Source organism: Lonchura striata, chromosome 4 (assembly GCF_050655825.1).
Source record: "Lonchura striata isolate lonStrDom1 chromosome 4, ASM5065582v1, whole genome shotgun sequence".
Classification (NCBI taxonomy): domain Eukaryota; kingdom Metazoa; phylum Chordata; class Aves; order Passeriformes; family Estrildidae; genus Lonchura; species Lonchura striata.
This window is the reverse complement of record NC_140706.1, coordinates 70898933-70920203: the sequence shown is the minus strand read 5'-3', so window position 1 is coordinate 70920203 and position 21271 is coordinate 70898933. Positions and strand designations below refer to the sequence as shown.

General features: G+C 45.5%; 2 protein-coding genes across 3 annotated transcripts in view; both read right to left on the bottom strand.

Moving 5' to 3' along the window:
• Positions 1–2119, bottom strand: part of SLC4A4 (solute carrier family 4 member 4) — a 142157-nt gene extending 140038 nt beyond the window's left edge. Inside the window, exon 1 of the mRNA XM_085579433.1 lies at positions 1996–2119. Within this exon, the coding sequence (XP_085435559.1) occupies positions 1996–2006 (11 nt within the window). The 5' untranslated portion in view covers positions 2007–2119. The remainder of the gene's footprint in view (positions 1–1995) is intronic.
• Positions 1996–20264, bottom strand: DCK (deoxycytidine kinase). Of its 2 annotated transcripts, none has more exons than XM_085579477.1 (7): positions 20099–20264; positions 19154–19272; positions 18415–18614; positions 17625–17772; positions 16634–16749; positions 16129–16228; positions 1996–2119 (listed from the first exon to the last, which is right to left on the bottom strand). In XM_085579477.1, exons 1-7 carry the CDS (start codon positions 20166–20168, stop codon positions 2051–2053), a joined length of 822 nt encoding a protein of 273 aa, XP_085435603.1. In that variant the 5' UTR covers positions 20169–20264; the 3' UTR covers positions 1996–2050. The 2 variants fall into 2 exon arrangements, with proteins under 2 accessions (XP_085435603.1, XP_085435604.1); XM_085579478.1 differs by lacking the exon at positions 1996–2119 and adding an exon at positions 13206–14479.
• Positions 20265–21271: the final 1007 nt, after the last annotated feature.

The window sequence follows — 21271 nt, the reverse complement described above, 5'->3', positions numbered from 1 at the left end:
TGTGATTTTGCTCCTTCCAGCCAACAACAGGAATGAAGTTTGACCAGCCATCTCCATGGAGAACAGGATCATGTTTCTCTGAAATGCTTCAGTTTTGATGTCGCTAACTACATGAGCTGCACATACATGTAGCTTTCTTTCTGGATTTATTACCCCCTTACATCTGGAAAACTGTTGATTTTCAGGTGAGCAGCTTAACTGCAACCACAAGCATCTGGCTCTGAAAGCTCAGAGCCACCAGTTTAGACCAAATCCTTGCCTGACACCTTTCAGACTTGGGTTTTCCCCAGATTGGTGGTGGCCATACCTGCTTGTCCACCTTGATGAATGTGGTCTCCCAAATGCTCACAGCTAATCACACTGCTTGAACTTTCCCTTCTTGACCAGGAGGTGTGGGTTTCTCAGAAAACAATACAGCATTATCAATAGCACCACCATGCTATCAGACTGGAATCCCAGCCCCTTACCTTGCTCAAAGACTGGTTTTCTAGGAGCATTACTCACCGGTACAGGTCATGCCTCTCAGGTAACCAGTGGTGGCCAACTACAGGACAAGAGCTCCATCCAGTGGCTCCTTCTCCAGCCAACATTTACTGGAGCCGTGAATCCATTTTGCATGTGCCCCTTTGGAGACTCTCAGAAACACCAAGGTGCTTCAGCTCCCTCAGATTCCATCATGCAGGTTATTTCCCATTAGAAATTGGGACTTTAGACCAAAGGGGATAAACCCCAACAGGGACACCCAAAACCGATGGTAATTTCTGAAATGTTATGAGTCTCTTGTTTTCAGAGAGCATCGAGATTGCTTCCAACAGATATCCATCCCTTATGTATTCTCCTGGGTCCTTCAAACCATTACTTAATACCAAGCAAATACCAATACTATTACTTAATTCCAAGCAAAAATGCAGATGTCTTAGAGCCAGCACACTTCCTCAGCAGCTCCAGAAACCAGAGTAGGAAAGGACATGTTAAACAGCAGTGTGACTTTTGGAGCTTCTACCTCACTGTTTCTGGGACATTTTTGTTCCAAAGCCTGGAGCAGTGGGATACCTCCTCTCTCCAGAAGGCAAGTCTGCTCTGTGGTCAGCCAGTCCTTTCCCTAGTGTACCCTCACATTGTTTCCGTGAGGAAGTAATGCCAGCTTGCTTCTGCTGTTCCACTTGCTCTAATTTACCTGGGACAAAGGGTTATCTCTCTGATCCTTCTGCAGATGATGTAACAACATGTTGAAGGAAGATGGTGTTAGACTGAATTCCTCCTGGGTGCCTTATAATTAGAAGGCACAGTCAGAACACTGTGGCAATAATAGAGGTTGGCTTTAAGTAGCTGAGCCAAAAGACAATTCAAAAAAATGGCAGTTGTATAAAAAGCAGAAATAAATACTGTACACTCTTGTTATGGAAAGAACTGGCATGATCTCATCTCTAAAGGGATTTAGAAGCTAAATTGCTTCTGCAACCAATTCAAATACTTAAAATTCCTGAGCCTGTGAAGGTAGTGCAGATTTAATAATAAAATGTTCTTTACTTAAAAAAAGGATTGTTTTAAAAGTCAACTGCAATTAATTGCTGACAGGTCTCCAAGTTAAACCCTTTGTAACAGCAGCACAGTGTCCTGTTGTTAACATGACATCTGACACTCGGCAGGAACCAGTTTTCCTTTCCTTCTGTGGCATTACTCAGGCATGGAACAACCCGAGAGTCTAATCCCACTTTCCTTTAGGTTTGCAGGACCACAGAGGTTCTTCCCACAAGATATTTTCCCACCAGCCCAGGGCACACTTGCTCAGCCCAATTCCAAAAACACTGGAGAATGTCTGTTTACTTTGACATCAGAGAACCAGTTCATATTTTTCCTCTCTTCCTGTCATATAACCATGAGCTACAAGTGCCCAAGTAAAATATTAAATCACGTGTCCTGCTGAAGCATACGCTGGGTGTGGATCAGTCAGGAAGATCCACCACAGCTGTAACCATGGACTCCCCCCATTACCTGAGATGCATTTCTGCTCCTTCCTTGTGCTTCTGGAGCAAGTCCCTTTTCAGCTTCACGATGCACGATGGAGGATTGGGAGAGTCTCAGATACTGCCAGCCATACCAGGAGCTGCAGGGGTGCCTAGAACAAATAAAAGAGATGATTTGTCTTGTGCCCAGATGCCTCTGAAAAGGCCAGGGCCACACTGCAAAAAGAAGAGGACTGTTAGTTGCCGGGTGAAACAGTCAGCAGTGGGGCTGAGCCAGGCTGGACCAGGCTTCATCTTTCAACATCTCAACTAGCTGTGCAGGCCCTGAGGCTCTGCTGCAGGTGCATTCCCACCAGGACACCAGACCAGCTTGTTACCACAGAGCAACAAGGGCTTTTTTCTCTCTGTAGCCAAGGCAGGCAACTGTGGGACTTGAAGAAGGCACTTAGTTCATTACTGTGTGACAAGCTTTCAGCTTTCTCCTCCTGCCCAGCCTTGCTTATCCAGCAAATACCTCTGTCCGCTAACAAATGGAAAAGGGAGGAAGGACTCTCTAGGAGGTAGATAAAATCAGGTGGTTTGACCACTGAGGCTAAGGCTATTTTGGCCATCATTAAAGCATCAGATTAGCCAGTTCATTTCTAAACCACACTCATGGGAGAAAGGAAGAAGTCAAAGACAAGGCTGCAGTAGCCAGTGGGAAAAAGCAAACTACCCCACAACACATGCACACCCCCAAAACTGTTTAACTTGTGGGCAAGGCTGGGAAATCCTGGACAATTCTCAGAAGGACCAGCATATCCATATAGGAATGACTTTCAGGATTTGGCAATGGCCTGGGCATAGAGGCAGGCTTTTGCCACTACACTGGGTACTGTAAGGACCTCCCTTCCAAATCTACCCAGTAGAACTGGCCTTACATGGGCACTCTGACACCCACTGGCCCTCAGCCATCTGGGCTGTGCAGGCCAGCCTGTTAGACAGAAAACCCAGAATCTTCCTAGAGAAGAAAGCCAAAACCCAGATCCCAGGTGCTAAGAGATTACAGGAATGGCAACTATGAGACACCAAAAACCAAAAACATAATGAGATGCAGGGATTACTGAGCAGTAACTGTGCTGTGTGTGTTTACAGAGCAATACTCCTTGTTCGGAATCACTGTGACTGCACACTCTGGCTAGATGCTGTGGGAACTTTTTTCCCTAGACACTACTAAACCTCAAAGCTGCTGCTAAAGCCTATGCAGGATGTGGTAAAATTTGTCAGGAGTTTAGAAGCCCTGCTCCTTTGCAAATCCAAGCACCACTGAGAAAACAGTGATGGTTTACAGAGAGAGGTGGCAGAGTGAGGTGACATCTCCTGATGATAGCAGGACATGGGATTAAACCCAATCACATACAGTCCTCTAGTGAGGGTCAAGAATAGTCCTGGGCTGTGCCAGGTTATGTTCAGTCAGAGGAAGAAATGAAATTAAGCATGTCAACACAGGCTGCATTTTCCTTCTAGGGCAGATAAGGAGAGTGCTGGAGGGCTCTCAGCAGGGAAGGAGCACAGCTGGCTTCAAAAAGTTGTGAAATATTTGCCTATTTCCAACCAGTGCCTCAGTGATGGGAAAAAATGAGCAATCATTCCTGGACTGGGAGGAAAAAATAATTAGCTTTCCCAAATCATTATGGAAAATAGCCCAACAGTAAGTCCTACAAAACCGCCATCTGCCTAGCAAACCTCAAATGACACAGTAAACTTGGTGAGAACCTCGTGGAAGAAGGAAGCTCCTTTTGCTTCTTTCTAGCTAGTACCCAAACAGCTGGGGGAGTTATTGATAAGTTACCCAAATCCCAGTTACACCAGTTAACCTATAAATATAAGGAAGAAAAACCTATTGTGAGGAAGGGGTCAGTAAGTCTCTTGGCAGAGAGACTTACACACTTGGGACCATCATACCATCACTATTTAGATAGAACCCCTTCAATCACAGAAGCCAAGCTCCATGAACATGTCAAGCAAAGCCACCAAGTCATGGAAAATAAAATAAATACTGAGAAGTAGACAGGTTTAGAAGAGATATCAGGAAGGAATATCTTCCCTGTGGGACAGGGGAGGTCCTGGCACAAGCTGCCCGGAGAAGCTGTGGGTGACCCATCCCTGAAAGTGTTCAAGGCCAGGCTGGACAAGGCTTGGAACAATCTGGGATAGTGGAAGGTGTCCCTTCCCCAGGCAGGGGCTGAAAGATGATGATCTTTAAGGTCCCTTCCAACTCACACTGTTCCTTGACTCTGTTATTCAGGAGAATGGAGTTACAGAAGAAGATTACAAAGGGTGCAGGCTGCCTTTGTAGCAAAAAAAAAAAAAAAAAAAAAAAAAAAAAAAAAAAAACAAGACAAAGAAATTCTTAATTTCTTAACAAATACAATTGTGTATAAATAAATTCTGTGCTACTAGCATGTGGGAAACTCATTCACTAGAGCCAATCTGTGATCAGCCCCAAGCTTTACTAGAGGACTGTTTTGATGTGGCCTGCTCTATCAATAGAAATCCACAGTTCAGCAAAGCTACTTTCAAGTTCTTAAATAACCTTTTAAGGACTCTCTACTGCCTCCTAACTTCTTCCAGCCACTCAAAAATCATGTATCACACATCCAGCTTTAAAAAAACCAAATAGATGAACACTGATGCCCAATTTAATTGGAACATTGCTGCAAATCCCTGGAGATGAGGTTGTGCAACATGCTGCCAGGGGCAAGGAGAGCACTGCTGTGGTAAGCGATTTGTAACAGCAGTCAGGACAAGTGAAGAAATCAGCAGTGGGGCTGGCTTGGGGATTTTCACCAGCCTCGAGAAAGACTCCCTGCTCTATATGAATTATAACCAAATGCCTTCCTTACAAGGAAGTCATAACACCCTTTTCCTTTTCTTAGGTAATCATCTAAACATATCCAATTCCTTACCGACTGGAGATAAGCAAAGAGCTCCAGGGTGAAATGCATCTCTAAATACTACAGCAATACCAACTTCACAGAGGCTGTTTTTCTCCATGTTATTTTATATTTGCAGTATATTTTTCATCTTACTATCCCAACAATACTGGTTTTACATTTCTAATATAATTTTTTCCAAAGCAGTAGAAGTCTGCCCAATCCCACATCTCATGATGTCCCTTCCTGCCAGAGCAGGACCTGCCTGTGGGGGGAAATCAACTTTCTCACATGCTCTTTTTGAGAAGCTGAGTGGTATCTTAAACATCTCTTTTCTCCATCTCCCATCAGTGACTTGTAAAAATTGAATGCACTTGTGCTCTAAGCCAGCAGAATTCAGTTACCAAGAAGGGGAAATGGAAGAAAAAAAACCACACAACTCATATCCAAAGGAAAATACAAGTATATCAAATTTATGAGTGTCAGAGGAAGCCACCACACTAAGCCCTTTCATTAAACATTGACAGAGTGCTCATCTGCATATCTTAATCTCAAGCAAACAAACCCAAGTTTGGAGTCAGGTGTGTTTAGCTGGATTAGAGATCACCTTCCCTCTCACCCCACCACATTTAGGGCATGAAATGGAGAGCCTCAAAAACACCATCAGGTTTGGGACTGATGGCTCTCTCCCAGGTCCTTTCTCAGCATGTTTTCCTGACTGGGAGATGCTATTAAGAAAACAAACATAAAAACCACAGGCTAACTTGGTGGGTTCCTCTTTGACAATACGCTATGTGCCGGGGGAAAAGAAAACAACAAACTTTCATTCTCTTACAACATGTGCTTAGCTAAGCCCCAGTTCAAATAAACAGCTGTGCCCAGACCTTCGCTCTGAGGGCAAGCCTGCACCATGAGCTCAGAACACCTCTGCCTTGCCTGACGCCAGCAAAGGGCTTGTAGGGTGAGCACAGCCTTTCCTGGTAAAAACTAAGTCTTGCTGCAAGAAATGATTCCAGCTTTTCCAGGCAAAACCTGCACTGACAGAAAGAGCTTTAACCAAAGCAACTGTGCCAACAGAAGACAGAAGACAAGAAAGGCTGCCAAGTTTGTTGTAATGGCCTTATTTAGTCGTTAACCTGTTTACTGGGCAGAGAAAAACCATCAGGAGATCCCCTTCAAAGCTGTTCTTATTCATTAGTTCTGTGAGGATGTAAAGGCCTGACTCCACAACAACCACTGGAGCATCCAGCCCTTCACGAATGGCTTTTCCTACACACACAACCCTCGAGTGGCAGCACTGCCCTGGGTCTAGATAGGGAACTGATATGGCAGAGCATGACTGAATTCATCATCACAGTAGTCTCACAGTAAGCCTCCTCAGCCCCATCAGCCATCATCTGTGAAGAACAAAACACCAAACACCTCCCTTGGGAAGTGGGACATAGAGACCTGGAGAGAAAACCAAGGGTATTAACATTCCTTGAGGGACTTACCCTTGCCTTTGTTCTCCCACTGTTGCTTACTTCCAATTCCAGCAAGCAGGAGCCAGCACAGAGGTTTTGCTGTGTCACTGGCAAGGCAGGAACTCAGTACCCACCTGCTCTCTGAGTGCTGAAGCTTTGGCAATCGCTCAAGGTAACAGGTTAGCAGCATGGAACTTTCCTAACCCCCACTCTGTCCCTCTTCCCTTCCATCAGATATGGGTGGGAAACTCCATACACTGCAACAGCTCTTCAGGCATGTCTTTAGGTGACATGTCCCACCTCTGTAGTATAATTGTCAGCTACAGAAAAACAGGTCAGTTTTTATCCTTCCCTCCTTTAGAAAAAACAAAAACCCCCACTGCTGAGCAGACCTTTCAGCATTGTACTTCCAAACCTGGAAGTAAAATTTCATTGGTCAATTTACTCCTAATGTCTGTAAACCTGCTTGGTCTAGTCCCTGTTCACCCCATTCCCTGAGAATGCTATGTGATGTATTCTGCTTTATTCAGGTCACTGCCTACTCTCACCCCTCACTTGGCCATTCCAGTGAGAGACACACTGTAGTTCAAAACAGGAGTTCCATGCAAGCTAACTTCAAGGGCCAACCCTCATTTTGACCACTGAGGGACCGAAAAGCCCCATCCTGTGGATGGGACTCTCCTCTCATCACTGTGCAAAGCAGAGGCGCTGATGAAATGCTGCTGTTGGATGACAGGAATGTCCCCAGCACACACTGGGAACTGCAGGATCAGAACCAGCGTTTTTGACCCCGCTGGAGCACAGCCCCGCTAGCACCAGCCCATCTGTCCAAGCCACCCCAGCCTTCCTTCCCAAGACTCCCAGTGGATTGTGCACAACAGACCTTCATGGATTCTATTCAGCAAGAGCCTACTTCAAAGCCAGCCTACAAGTACCTCAGCTTCACCCCAGATGACAGCTGTACTGTTTCCTGTAAGGACTCAAAGTTCCCTCATCTCTATGATCTGTTTCTTGGTTTGATTTCTGTGGAGCTACTTTGAATGAAGCTTCAATAACAAACATGAGCCAAAGATTCAGTCCAAGGCATCTCATTCTCATATCCTGCCAGATGAGCAAAACTGTGTGAGCCATATCAGGAGAATCAGCTCCACCATATGAGCATCTCCCCGTCCAATAGCTGTCTCATTGAGAAATCTATTTCCCTTAACATCTATCTCAACCTCTGCTCTTTAAAAAACAGCAGTTGACAATTTCCCTCTAGCTCCTGCCATCCTCCCAACGACTTCCACAGCAGCTAAAAGGTTAAAAATACAGCCCAACCCTCAAGGCACATCTTGCTATCAGCAGTACAGGTGCTACTGATGACTCAGGGTCACAAGAGCAACATGTCCAAGATCTCACACTGTCAGGCAGTCAACACAGGAACCAAGGATTTGCAATTACTGGTAGTTTGGGTATTTTTTTCAGATATAAGTTCATTTTAAAACAGCCCACAGTCCCCTTAAAAATAAACCCCAACAACAACAAAAACTTAAAACAAACTACATAATGTAATTTTTTAACCAGATCAGAGACAGCATGAAAGGTTTTGGGTGTTGCCCTGCCAAAAAAAACAAAGTCCCCAAACAAAACATCCTGAAACCAAGGAGCAGAAGTGGAAATCAGTACTTACATTAAGAGGCCAAGAATTCTAGTGTCTACATTGAATTTTGAGACCTTAAGTATTTCCTAGTGAAAGAAAAGATCATTTAAGGGACATCCTATTCCAGCCAGCAGGAAATGTCGTAGGACAGATCTAATCCCCTATAGACATGTCTTCCAGGACCTGAAGCAACTACAGTTACCTGAGACAAAGATCAGAATGGGAACAGCCAGTACTTTAGCCTAAATATCCAGGCTAAGAGCTGAGAAGGTGAAATCACAGCACAGTCTAGGTATCCCCATCCAACACATGTGCCGGTGTAGGGAAATGAAATGCAACAGCTCAGTTTGTGGGCAGTGGCATGACAGACCAGGAAGGAGAACTGGGTTATATTCCAGCACTAGAGACAAGCAGAGTAGAAGAGAGAAAAAAAAACCCAAGGCAGCCCAACAAATACAGAGACAAAAAATTCATGACAAAAGTGGCTAAAAGGAGGGTTCCACAGAAGGGCTTTGAAAGATCCAGAGATCTTCAGCCTGTGCTGCACAACAAGCAAACACAATTGCTACGTTTCCAGCAATGCTTTCTGACCTCCTGCCAATATGATTCCAGCTGGATTGTACCGACGATCCCAGAAGCAATGCTAACAGCAGTCTTTAAAGCCAACAGTGCAACCAGACGCTGAAGGTGTCCTCATCTGAGGGCAACTGGTAAGTGCAGACCGTCAATAAAACATAAAATGCAGATGCATTATCACTTTGAGTGTATCATGGGTGAGCAACCTTGGGAGAAAAGGAAATTTTCAGACAGGAAGAGCTAGTGACTCATCTCCGGCATGGACGAATTCCATCAGTCCCACTGCAGGCATAGGCGAAGTCACTAAGAGATCTCAAGAAAGGCCATTATTTACATACCTAAGTAACAGCAAACGTGTATCACAGGAGTTTAAAGCATGCACTACAGCCGTGACATTTGGCAACCACAGTAAGAATTCCTTTTGAGAGTGTACCGTGCCATAGCATCCCCAGAGTTCGGTCCCACCTATCCTAAAATGCTGAACAGGCTGGAAGCCACCAGCAGTGGAATAACCAGTGTCACCCTGTCCTTCCAGGAAAAGGCTAGTCCTGTGCACAAGCCGTGGTTTTGTCAATGGGGAAGGGTAAACCTAAGCAGGAAAGAGCTGAAACTGTGAGATTAATCTGTTCTCCACAGCTAAAGGTCTAAGAATAGCAGGGGCACTCATTAACCATAAAAACCTGAGTGTAAGTTCATGCACAACAGCACAAGGAATGCTGCCAATGGAGAGCCCAACGGCTCCCAGCCTCAGGGAATCTCCCTTCACTCTTCAATTGCTAAGACTGCTCAGTTCCACAAAACAGAGCTATATTCCTGTGTCACAAATCTCCCAGGCAGAAACTAGACTGGTTAAAGCAGCTGCACCAAAACCCCCACAGGAAAAAGCTCTTCAGTCAGTTGACATGAGCCCACTCTCTAGACAACACAGCAGAGACAGCAAAGAAACTTTGGCAAGGACAAGCACACCTGGAATACCTACAGGACTATGCTGGACCATTGCAGGAAACCCTCGGGAAAGCAGCAGCACTGCAGATCAGGAATGATACCTAAAAAGCCAAGCCGTTTGTGACTGTGGGTGTTCTCCTCACGAGGTGCAGCACAGACGGGACACAGGTGACTGACCAACAAGCCAGTCAATGACCTGAGGCCACTGTTCTGTGCCAAGGGCTTGGGGTAAAGGCCATGAGCGAGGACAACACCAAAGGTGTGGTAGAGGCTCAGCACAAAACAGCTATGGCTTCATCAAAGCAGCAGAGGCAAATCTGAAGGCAATGATGAGAAAAGAGCACACAGTCAGCATACATCCATAGCTGGTGCTGAAACCATGAGGACGTAGGAAAAGCCCTGACAAGCACATGGGTTAATTCAGCAGAACTACTCAAAGAAGAGGACTAGAAAACCAAAGACAGCCAAGTGGAGCAGGGCAGAAGCCACATGCTCAAAAAGGCCGTGTCTTTAATTTGTCTGTTACAACTTGTATCAGATCATGTTTCTAGCAGTTATTAATATACAAGTCACAACAACTTAGAAGGAAATTGGAGATAAAAAGCACAAAATACAGGATAGGAGAAAGCACAGGATGTCCTCTGAAAGAGCTGCAGTGGCAACATTTTTGTAAATAACTCCCAGAAGCCAACATTTTTCCAAGCCAGGCAGTACAACAAGCCAGCAAACGTCCATGGTGCAAGCTGGACAACCTTGACTTCCTGGAGATCATATATGGCATGTCCAGCCTGCCAGGGCATTGGGAAGAGCAGTCAGCACAAATCCAAGAAATTAGCAACAGCCTGCAATCTCATTTAGCATGCACCATAGCCTTATTCACACTACTCTCAGATTCTCTATACCCATAAACCAAAACACAGACCAAAGAAAAGTCACCTGCACGCAAGACTCCAGTCTGGGCTCTGAGCATTCCATTATACCTAAGGTAAAATAAATTCCTGCACTGCTTACTCCCAGTGTGGAATCCACACTCTTTGTCACTGCTGGATTTCAATTGGCATTCTGGAGATGCATGCCCAGTTCAGGCTGCTTTGGCACAGTAAGCACTGTGCATAGCCTCATTTAGTAGGGCTGCTAGGTGTTTTACTTGGCAGCAGCATCAGCCCTGCTCGGGGCTCTGTGTGGGTGAGAGCTCAGCCCTGAAGGCTGCCATGGCTCAGACCCAGAGGGATTAGTGTTATCCATGTGCTAATGTTCACTCCCTGCACAGAAACAGCTGGTGGCTGCACAGAAGGCCTTCTGGTGACCAAACCCCTGCCATCAGCTCAGCCTTTTCTAGTCATTCACTTAATCCAGCGGGGTTTGCTCTATTCCACTCCTTCCTCCCAGAGAGCAAGATTTATCTCATTCCGTGCACTACTTATCCTCTGGCTGAGCGAGGAACACACCTCTTCCTCCTTTACCTTTCCCACAGCCATTCACTGGTAATGCCCTAATGCTCCTCTTGCAGCTAGCCCAGGGACTGAGACACAATGACCTCCAGTGGTAGATTCCTGCATGCATTTCTCCCCTTTATCAACAGGCTACAGGGACTGCAGCAGTTTTGCCATCAGTTTGTATTTCAAGACCAAAGTTCTCCTAAATTTCCTTTCCTCACAAATGGTTACAGCTTTCCTTTTTCACAGCTAACATTGCACTGATGGCTTTTAATATCTTTTAAAAAAAATAACTTTCATGGGCCATGAATCTGGGCCAATGGCATCAGAGCATTGCAGAGCAAAACCTAAAACCAGGGCTCCCTTCCTTTTCCATTATTTAACAGCACACTTCATACCTACAAAACAGCACATCAATTTTAACTAATGCCTCCTCCCACACTCCTGAAGGTATGGGGAGATATCAATATTTTAAAGACAAAAAGAGGGAAGCTAAGAGTGATTTATTTACTCACAGTCACGCAGATAGTCTAAACAGGAGCTGGAAAAAAACACCTGGAGGTCTATACACTTGGTTATGCTGAAACCTCTTGGCAAGGGCACTTGCACACTGTGTTTTCCTAAGATATACCTCATTACTGCTGCATACAAATAGACTTCTCTGGTCTACGCATAAGAGTTCACAGCGAGTTTGTCCTGGGTAATTTTTATTTCACAAAGAGATTCTTGAATACCTAATTACTAGAAAAAGAACATAATCAATTCAATACTTACCATATTTATATACAATTCTGTTATTACAAAGTCTGCTTAAATAAACAGAAAACAGTACTAGTAACTGACACCAAATTATAGAAAATTAGGTTCTACCTACAAAAATGGTAGCTATTTTAAGAAACATTTAGAGATGAGAAGATGAACTTAAATAAACTTAGAAGAGAACTTTAGATCCACTATACAGAAAACAGCCACAAGGACTGAGACTAAAATGAGACAAGATCATTGCTCACACCTGCATCACAATTAAAACCTTACTAATCAGTACTTCAATCTGCTTTCTAACTGGAAAACAAAACAGCATCCCAATTTTGTTTCCTGATCATGATAACTCTTGATTAAAACAAGCAAGCATTCCTAGGCAATTCCATCAGAGTATCTCTTACCCAAGGGAAGAGAAAGGGACACAACATCCAAAGGCTGAAAAACAATTCTCACCAAACAGCAGACATCAGTTCAGAAATTTTTCGCATCTCTAAAAGGCAAAAGCCAACACAACAATCCTGGTTTGTGTTAGCCTGGGAATAGATGTAAGCAAAGGAAATACTGACAGGTTCAGAAGGCTGAGGTACTGTTGGAGCTGAGGTCTAAGCCGAGGCACAGGCAGACCAGTCTCAGGCCATCTCTGCTGCTGTCTGTGCTGTGTCTGTCCTACATACAAACAACTGCAGCCTCGTGTGCTCCAGGCCAGCCACTTTCAGATCCCCCAGGAGCTTGGGGGCCAGTGGGGTGTGTGTTTGGGGTTTGGTATTGTTTTTTTCTCCGCAGCAATTAAAAACATTCTTATAATTGGTCATGACTTTGCTCCTTCCAACCCAAACTTGGCAGGCAGAGATTTTGCAAAGCTTTCTGGAACAGGCTGCAGATAACCTGCCACAGAATTTCTGTGTGCTCTCTGTGATGGGTTTCAAAAGAAGTCTTTATTAGAACTCAGACATGTTTACTTCCTTGCAACGAGCACTGTCATTCCAATTCCTGTAATTAAATCCACAATTTTGACAGCTGAAACTGTAGAAATAATTGCACTGTTAGTCAAAATAAGTTGTTACTGTTCAGACTCTTGCCAAGAATGCTTTAAAAGCTTGTACTATGTGTTTCAAGTAAATCTGAACTGAATCTTCATCCATTCCACCTCACTTCCTTTCTGGAGCAAAGATCTTAAAATCTTTTCTTACTGTGCAACCTTCAAGTCCTGCAAAAGATTTTCTGCCAAGCTACTGGCTACTTCCTGTACAACATAAATATTATACAACACTCTTGTACTGAGAATTATCAGACACACAATGCACTTGATGTAATCTTGTGTCTCTGTCCCATGAGTTAATTTCCCACACATGAAAAAAACAAAGTGAAGTCAGTTTCTCAGAAATCTTCGAGAACGTTTTTACACCAGATACACTTATAGTACCAGTATTACATATGAGCAATCCACAATATTACTTCTTTTATGAGACAAGAAGCCAACACTATTAAGCACTACAAAGTCTTTCCAACCACTTTTATTTTTCAGCCAATGGTTAGGGAATGCCAGCACAACTCCAGCCATAAAGGAATAAATCTCATTTCCAACAGGCAGGTAGCAGAAGCACCACAGTAGACAATAAAAAGCTTTACAATAAAATCGTGCCTTCAAAAGCCGACTGTGCACTCAGAAGTGTTTAAAGCAGAACAAAGCAGCTCATAAAACCCAGCACTTGAGATGGGTAGCCTGAAGCTTGTTTTCTGCACCTGGAACAAGAGGCTCAGGCAGCAGCTACTCCACAGAGGTCTCCACTTCTTACTCCAAGCAGGTGAGACTAAAAAACCTACTTTCAACAGTGCAGGATCTGGGATAGGCACCCACAAGACTCAATGAACACACTGAGCAGCTGGAACAAAAGCAGGAAGCCACCTGTCACATCCCTAATGCGATTATGGGATGGTTTAGCAACACGTCATTTATAGATGGAGGCCGTCTGCAAAATGCCCTTCTGCCCAGTGCAGTGCCTAGCAAGCAAACATACTCCTCTCCAGGAGGAGTGACCAACAACACCCACAGCACTGTTCTTAGAAAAGCTAAAAAAAATTGGTAAAAAAAAACCCAAACATGCTAGGTAACAAAGTCTAGAATATCCTGGTTTGCAGTGCATAACAGAAACAGATATAAAAAATCACTTGCTATATACAGAACCTCAGTCACATTTGGATTTAATTCAGTGTATTCTACGAAGAACAACTTCTATGAAAAGCATCAGAAAACATTTTTGTGTACTTTAAACCATAATATTCCAGGTTATAATAAAATGCCCTCAGCAGCAAAAATGGTTTTTACCTTTTACTTCCTGGGAACCAAGAAAACATCAATTACAAATCCATGCAGCAAAAAAAAACAATGAAGAGATCTAAAAACCAGTTACCTTGTTCAAAATTAAATAGCAGTTGGGCACAAAATAAATTAAAAACACCTACAAAATACTCTAGAATTCATTGGTCTGATCAAAAACTGGCAAATCATTTGGAAATACTCAGAATCCTTGTCTCTTCAGAATCTGTGCATGTCACTTCCCATCATACTGAACAGACGTACCGATTTATTTAATAATTCCCCTATTCACTAAGTTTATTTGTTCCTCACAACTGAATCACCAGGACTGAGTCGTGCCTCTCCAGAGGCCTCCTATAAAAGAAGGAAGAAGCTGTACTTGGATCGCATAGAAGTTTGGAATGGTTTGACTGTGCACTTCAAAGAGGATTACAAAGTGCTCAAAAATTCTTTGACCTGCAAAGAGAAACAAATATTGTCAATCACACTAAGTGTTTATCAACAGAAGTAGGCAGCAAGTATATTTACCTCTCCTCTGCTTTATGCTTTGCTACAACCTAAACAGGGAAAAAGCAGCTCTGGCTCAGCCATGCCATTACCTGTCCATCAAGAACATTTCCAGACATGGTACCTGTAATTTGGCAGATGCAGGGAGAGCCACGATGGAATGATGCTCACCTCTCCTGTGGTCCTGAACTAGAGCCCTCTGCCACAAAGGACTGCATTACAAGCAGGTGTCACCCAGACAGGAGGAGGATAATGGCCACCTCAAAAGAGCTGTCATTTGGAAACCATAGAGTCACGCCCACTGCCTGCAGCACACCAGTCGGATTTAATGCTGGTGAACAACCCAGGGCACCTAACCGGGATGTCCCTCGGAACCTGAGGCTGGCAAAGAAATAATGAAACAATACCTACAAAACCACACTGCTCAGAGAAAATCCAATACTGGAGATCAGTGCCAAGCTCACAATGCCTGCCTTTAAGTTTCAGGAACATACTTGGAACTAGGCTGTGACACAGCCCAAACTGGGAGTATTTTCTCCTGTCCGCTCAAGCCAGGCTACTCCCAAAAGGAACCATTTTTAGAGGATATGATGCTATTCTTTTGACAAAGGCTCTCTCTCCTACACAGAGCCCATCTGCAAACACTTTGTCCAAATTCTTGATGTGAAATGGAAACAGATCTTGGATCACACTCTCCAACTGTGACCCTCCCCTTCCCAGGTCAGGGCTCAAAGAGGTGGGGAAAAAAAGAGGTCAAATCCCTTCCTGTAGAGAAGGGAACACCTAACTGTGCCAAGACTAACTTGAAAGGCACCATGAGAAAGCCAATCTCTGCTTCAGAGAGTAGCACCAGTAATCCTGCATGGAAAATCCTGTCAGGATTTACATACCAGGCCCAGTATCAGGATGAGCATCACAGCAGAGGGAAGAAGAAAAGACAAGGGTCTGGGTCCTCACACAGCACAATGTACCCAGCCTCATCAAGTGTATCTCTTCTCTGGCTCCATTTAGGAAATGCCAAAAAATAGGGCAAACACAGGGCATAGGCTGCTGCCAGATAACCCGATAGCTACCCCAGAGAAAACTCCTGCAAAATCCATGCTAAGTTGCAGAGCTTGGCCTTATCTCATCTTGTGCAGATGGGAAGCATGCTCCCTCCACAGCTGCCATCTCCGGTCATTCCATCGATTAACTAGCTCAGCCAGCAAGACTGGTTTTAATCAGGTGAACACTTCCACTCCTAGGTGGATCAATGGAGATCAAAGACAAAGCTGCTTTTCTTGTGAAGGAACACTTGATTTCTGAAGAATGGAAAAACATGTGCAAACCATGCTGAGGTCTGTAAGTCATTGCAGCTACTCAGATCAAAGTCAAGTTGTCCTCACGTGACTCCCACTGGGATTCAAGTACCGAACACCTGAGCAGTTAAATGATAAAGGTTTGGCCTACCTTTAAAATAAGCATTGCCATAGCATGTAAAACTGTTCATTACCTGAACGGAACTCTGTGACTTACATATTTTAGAAGGATGATTAGAGTGTAAAGTCTATTTCCAGAGCAACATGAATCATTCATTTGTACTGCTTATGAAATTTTACCTTTTCGATCATGTGATCATATCTGTCCTTTTTGCCTTTGAAGTCTTCGTTAACATCAAGCGTTAAAATCGGAATTTCCTGAAGATAGTCAAAATTTGTTCTGTATTGGGAGAGGAACAAAGCAAATATTAGTAGCTGGAAATAAAGGAGAGAGCAGTCTATAAATTACAGCCAAGAATTCTGAATTTACAGCATGGCTCCTGGGACACACCAATGATTCCCAGACATTCTCCCCCAGCACCTAATGGAATAACAGCACGTTTTGTGTTAAAGCCAGTTCAGCTGAAGCCTATGCTGCTCAGAGCTCTGCGTGAAGAGAACTTGTCATTCCAGCGACAATGAACATGCTGGAAAGACACTACTACTAAGGAAACACTGATAGAAACATGCCTGCAGCTCATATTTACATATCGTAAGAAAAGCTGAGGTTTCACTGGTAGAAAAAGCCACAGAACATCCTTACAAGGATTTATCTATGCCCAAGGAACCACTCAACAAACCCTACCGCAGTGTCCTGTGCTGGAGCCAGCTTTCATGTTTGTAGTGAAGCTTCTCCAGATATTCAATGGGGATTTCTTGTTCCTCATCTCTTCCACGCAAGTAAATCCTATTCAAACATTTCTAAAGGCAAAATATAATAAAACCAAGTAAATTGCTGTATTGCATGCCAAGAGCACGGAACTATCCAAATTTAAAATAACCAAACGTTTAAAATCATTTGTTCTCATCCTGAGCACACCTAAAGTCTCAACAAGCCAAAATTGCTTAAGTGTTGTACTTTGCAATTTAAATATACATTCTTTTCTTAAATTCAAAAACAAAAAGCCCTCAGAGTTACTCCAGTGTGTTACATTCCACAGTTTTTTACAACCATAACAAAACTGAATGGAAGCTGGCAGCAAGAAACTATCAAAGTGATTTGTAAGTTCATCAGAGCTCTTTGAACCTCATGTTTTTCTCTTGTTCATGCAAATTTCACACTCAAAGGAGGTATTATTCTGTTCTCTCCTTTTAAACAAACATTAGATGGACCAAGATAAAAGCACGGTCATAAGGCCTCGCATACAGGGTGTGCTTTCACCTGGCTTAGCTCCAGCACTCCAGGTGTGGGGGCTTCACAGACCACCCCCACATCAGCTGTAACATTACTGGAAACTGTTGTATCCATTCCCTGTACAGCTATATTCCCCACATAACAGCTATTCCTAGAGGCATTCTGTACTTTCCTGCAGTCGCTTGCTTTATTCCAGTGCTATTTTCTAGTTTACTGTTCTCATGTATTGTTTGTAAAATGAGAAAATCATTACCATCACAGCTCTCTTTCATTGTCTACACACTGTCTACATCTGAAAGAACAATTTTTTTTTTTTTGTACTTCCAGACCTAGTCACAGCTCAAGTACTGCAGCCTTCAGGGGAGCAGCGCAGCCTGAGCTGAGCTCTAACAGGCCCAGAACACAGACTTGTGTTGGGTGCTGTCACATTCGTAGCCCTCACCTCAGGAGTGGCTCGGAGATAAATGATCCCATCCAGAGCCAGCCTCGAGCCAAACTGTTTATTCATCCAGTCGTGCCAGTCCTGGTAAATTGCCCACTCGGTCTCGTTCATGCAGTCAGACTCGTATAAATTAGCAGCAAAGATGTACCTGTGGATATTGAAGCGACGGAAACAAAACTTCTCTTGGACACAGGAATCCCTCGGATTGCCTCAAACACAGTGACTAGAGAAAAAGCTGAGTGGTAACACTGCAGCATCTCTGACCATCTCCTGGAGTGGAATAAACAGCTGGTACTCTGCCCCTGGAGCTGTGTACATGAAGACCACCAACATTTGCAATTCAGGTGAACAGGAATAACCCACATAACACTCATTTATTTACAATAAATTAAAACACATTAATTCATGCAATGTATTACAACAGGGGGAACACCTAAGGATAAAGGGGTGGGATTCAGTGACCAGGTCTCACCTCCTGAATCCAGAAACACAGGATGGGGCATTTATTTGGACATTTTCTTGCTGGCCATAAACTAAAGCACAAGAAGTGCTGCCTCAACATGAGGAAGAACTTCTTTCCAAGAGGGTGGCCAAGCACCGGCACAGCTGCTTAGGGAGGTCACGGAGTCTCCCTCTAGAAGCATTTCAACCACCTGGACACACTCCTCTGCCACCTGCTTGAGGTGACCCTGCCTTGGCTGGGGGCTTGGACTGCAGAGCTCCCTTCCAAGCCCACACATCCTGTGATTTGACTCGGGAGAGGTTTCCCCTGCCCCTCGAGGGCTCCTACCTGTCGCTGTAGACGGAGCGCTCGAAGAACACCGCGGGATTCTGCGCGTCCCCGCGCTTGTGCTCCAGGGCGCCGAGCTGAGCCCGGATCCTGCTGAGGCAGGCGTACGTCTGGAAGGTGAAGGCCCAGCGCTCCGGCTTCTCGTACATCATCCGCAGAACGTTCCCGCCGCTCCTCTGTGATGTGCTCAGCTCCTGGGCCTGCGGGAAAAGGAACAGACTGCTGATCCCGGAAAAACGCAGCTGAGGAGAAGCCAGGAGCAAGGCGTGCCCACTCAGTTTTACACCGAGTTAACCAAACGGCACTGTGCTTTCTGCCAGGTCTAACAAAGTTCTCCAGTCCCTCAAAAGCCACCTGCACGGGAAGCAGCAGCTGGATTGCCAATGGATTTACAGGCAGCTAGGGAAAAAAATCCCACCACTAACACCAAGTGAGCAGCAGCTCTTGATTTCCTACGCACACTTTTCATGGCACAGAAACAAGCCTCTCCACTCACCTGGTTAATTCACAGGGGCTACAGGTAACTCTTTACCATTTTACCACTTTCAGAAATGACATCTGATGTTGAATATTTATTCCATAATAGACCAAACAGACTGGAAAAGAGGAACTCAAGACATTGGGAAAGCAATCAGCAAAAGCGTTGCTATCACACAGAGTCTGCAAAATACTCAGTCAGCTGGATATACTGGTATGCTGAAATCAGAGGTACATTTGGCTTTTTTTTCCCTTCTTTTACCTCACAGTCGTCTCCAGAGCTTTGCTGAACATTGCACCATCTAGCTACAGGCTCGGGAACCACTTCCCACTCCTCACTGGCTTGTTTCAGAATATTCACAAAGGTGGATTTCCCTGCAGCTGTAGGAAAAGCATCCAGGGACAACGTCAGTGAGAAATCACCCACAGCAGCGTTATTTCTAATGCTCAACACTGCCTTCCACCCCCATAAACCACCCTCCCGCACCCTCCATGAGCCAGATCAGTTAATGGAGCAACAGGGTTTTAGTTCATCTGAATTTAAACAGGTTTGACAAGAGGCACCTGGTGATATTTTGAGGTGTCCTGTGCAGGGCCAGGAGTGGGGGTCAGAGATCCTTATGGATCCCTCCTAACCCGGGAAGTTCCGTGATCCTGGGCGCTTTCAACCACAAACGGGAAAGACGTGCAGAAAAGCTTATCCCGGACTTCCACACCAAACAGGTAAATCAGTTAAAAACTGTAATAGAAAGCTTTGGGTTTTGTCCCCTCTCTCAAATCTCCTTTTTTTTTTGCGGTGTCAGGGTAAAGTCTCTGACATGATAAATTGGCTTTCGTTTGTCCCTCCTGACCCCATTAAAAGCCTTTTACGGAGGGAAAGGGCCAAGAAAATCTTGTGGCCCCGCTCTGCCGTAGTGGAAGGAGCCCTCACACAAGGTAAAGGGGGAAAAGGAGAATAAAAGAAGAGAAAAAGTGTGGGAAATAGAGGGAAAGAGCAAAGAGGGGAAAGAGAGATTGAAGGGAAGAGGTAAGGCAGAAACAGAAGGGAGGAAAGAAATCAGACAAGACAGGAGGCAGGTAGGCAGTGAAGAGTCCGCAGAGCCGTGCCTCGCCCAGACACGGCCGAAAGCACCGAGCGCCGCGGAAGCCGCCAACTCGCCCTTTGCCCATCCCTTGCTCCCCGCGCAGGAGAGAGGCGCCGGCTCACCGATGTTGCCCTCCACGGCGACCTTCCTGAGGCGGCCGTCGGGCCGGCTGCGCTTGGGCGGGGTGGCCATGGCGGCCTGAGGGGGCGGGCGCGAGCCGCGGCCTGAGGGGGCGCGAGCCGCGGCCCCGCGCGCGCGCCGCCTTCAAATTTGGCGCGCGACGGCGGCGGGACCCCGCCGGGGCGGCCGATGACGTCACCGGCCGAGGGCCGCCGCAGGGGAGAGCAGCGGAGCGCGGAGCGCATCGATGGCGCCGCGAGCCGCTGCCGGTTTGTCGGCGCTGCCCCGCGGGACGAAGGGAATGGGAAAAGAGGGACAAAGGGACAAAGGCACCCTCCGGCCACCGAGTGCCTTAAAAACCCCTCCGGGAGTGGCCTGGCACTGGGAGATCGGCGGCACTCGAATTTAGAGGGTTGTTACTGAAAATAATTGGGAAGACATTCTTAACTTTGGGAAGGAGTTCTTGGCTCCAGGCTGGAATTCTTTACTTCAGGAAGGAATTGTTCCGTGGGAGGGTGGGCAGACCTTGGCACAGGGTGTCCAGAGAAGCTGCGGCTGCCCCTGGATCCCTGCAAGTGTCCAAGGCCAGGCTGGACAGGGCTTGGAGCAGCCTGGGACAGTGGGAGCTGTCTCTGCCCTTGGCAGGGGTGGAATGGGATGGGCGTTAAGGTCTCTTCCAAAGCAAACCAATGTGGGATTCTATGAAACTCTAAAACCTCCCAAAGAGACACCGAACCCAAGGAGAACCAAGTTAAACGGGGAAAAATCCTGAGCCAAGGGGATGGGCACCAGCAGCAAGGCAGTTGTAGCCCCCGATTTGTGGAAAAAATTCAAGTAAAAGCCAGATTTTCAACCACCTTGTTCCAAACTGCCCTCCAGCCGGGTGTGTGAGCAACTTACCACGGGGCAGGGCACTCCAGAACCCCTGCTGGGTGGCAGGGCAGGAAATCTGGGGTGCTCCAGCTGTTGGGGTCTTGGGAGAAAGAAAAGCCAAAAAAAAGTCACCTGTGCCGCTGGGCAGGGCCAAAAGTGGAGTCTGCAGCTCCTGGGGCACCGGCCAGCCAACAACACCCTTGGGTTTGGGTGTGTCCTGCTCAGATGTCTCCAATATACATGGGGGTTGGGAAAAATCTATTTACAAGTAGGAGACCATTGAGGAACAAGCTCAAGAAGGA

What these genes read in the sequence shown, in the direction of transcription:
- DCK (XM_085579477.1), bottom strand. Translation starts at nt 20,168, where the DNA reads ATGGCCACCCCGCCCAAGCGCAGCCGGCCCGACGGCCGCCTCAGGAAG. An exon ending in CGCCGTGGAGGGCAACATCG is followed by an intron (nt 19,273 to 20,098) that starts GTGAGCCGGCGC and finishes CTTTTCCTACAG; the next exon opens with CTGCAGGGAAATCCACCTTT. An exon ending in CTCCAGCACAGGACACTGCG is followed by an intron (nt 16,229 to 16,633) that starts GTAGGGTTTGTT and finishes CTCCCAATACAG; the next exon opens with AACAAATTTTGACTATCTTC.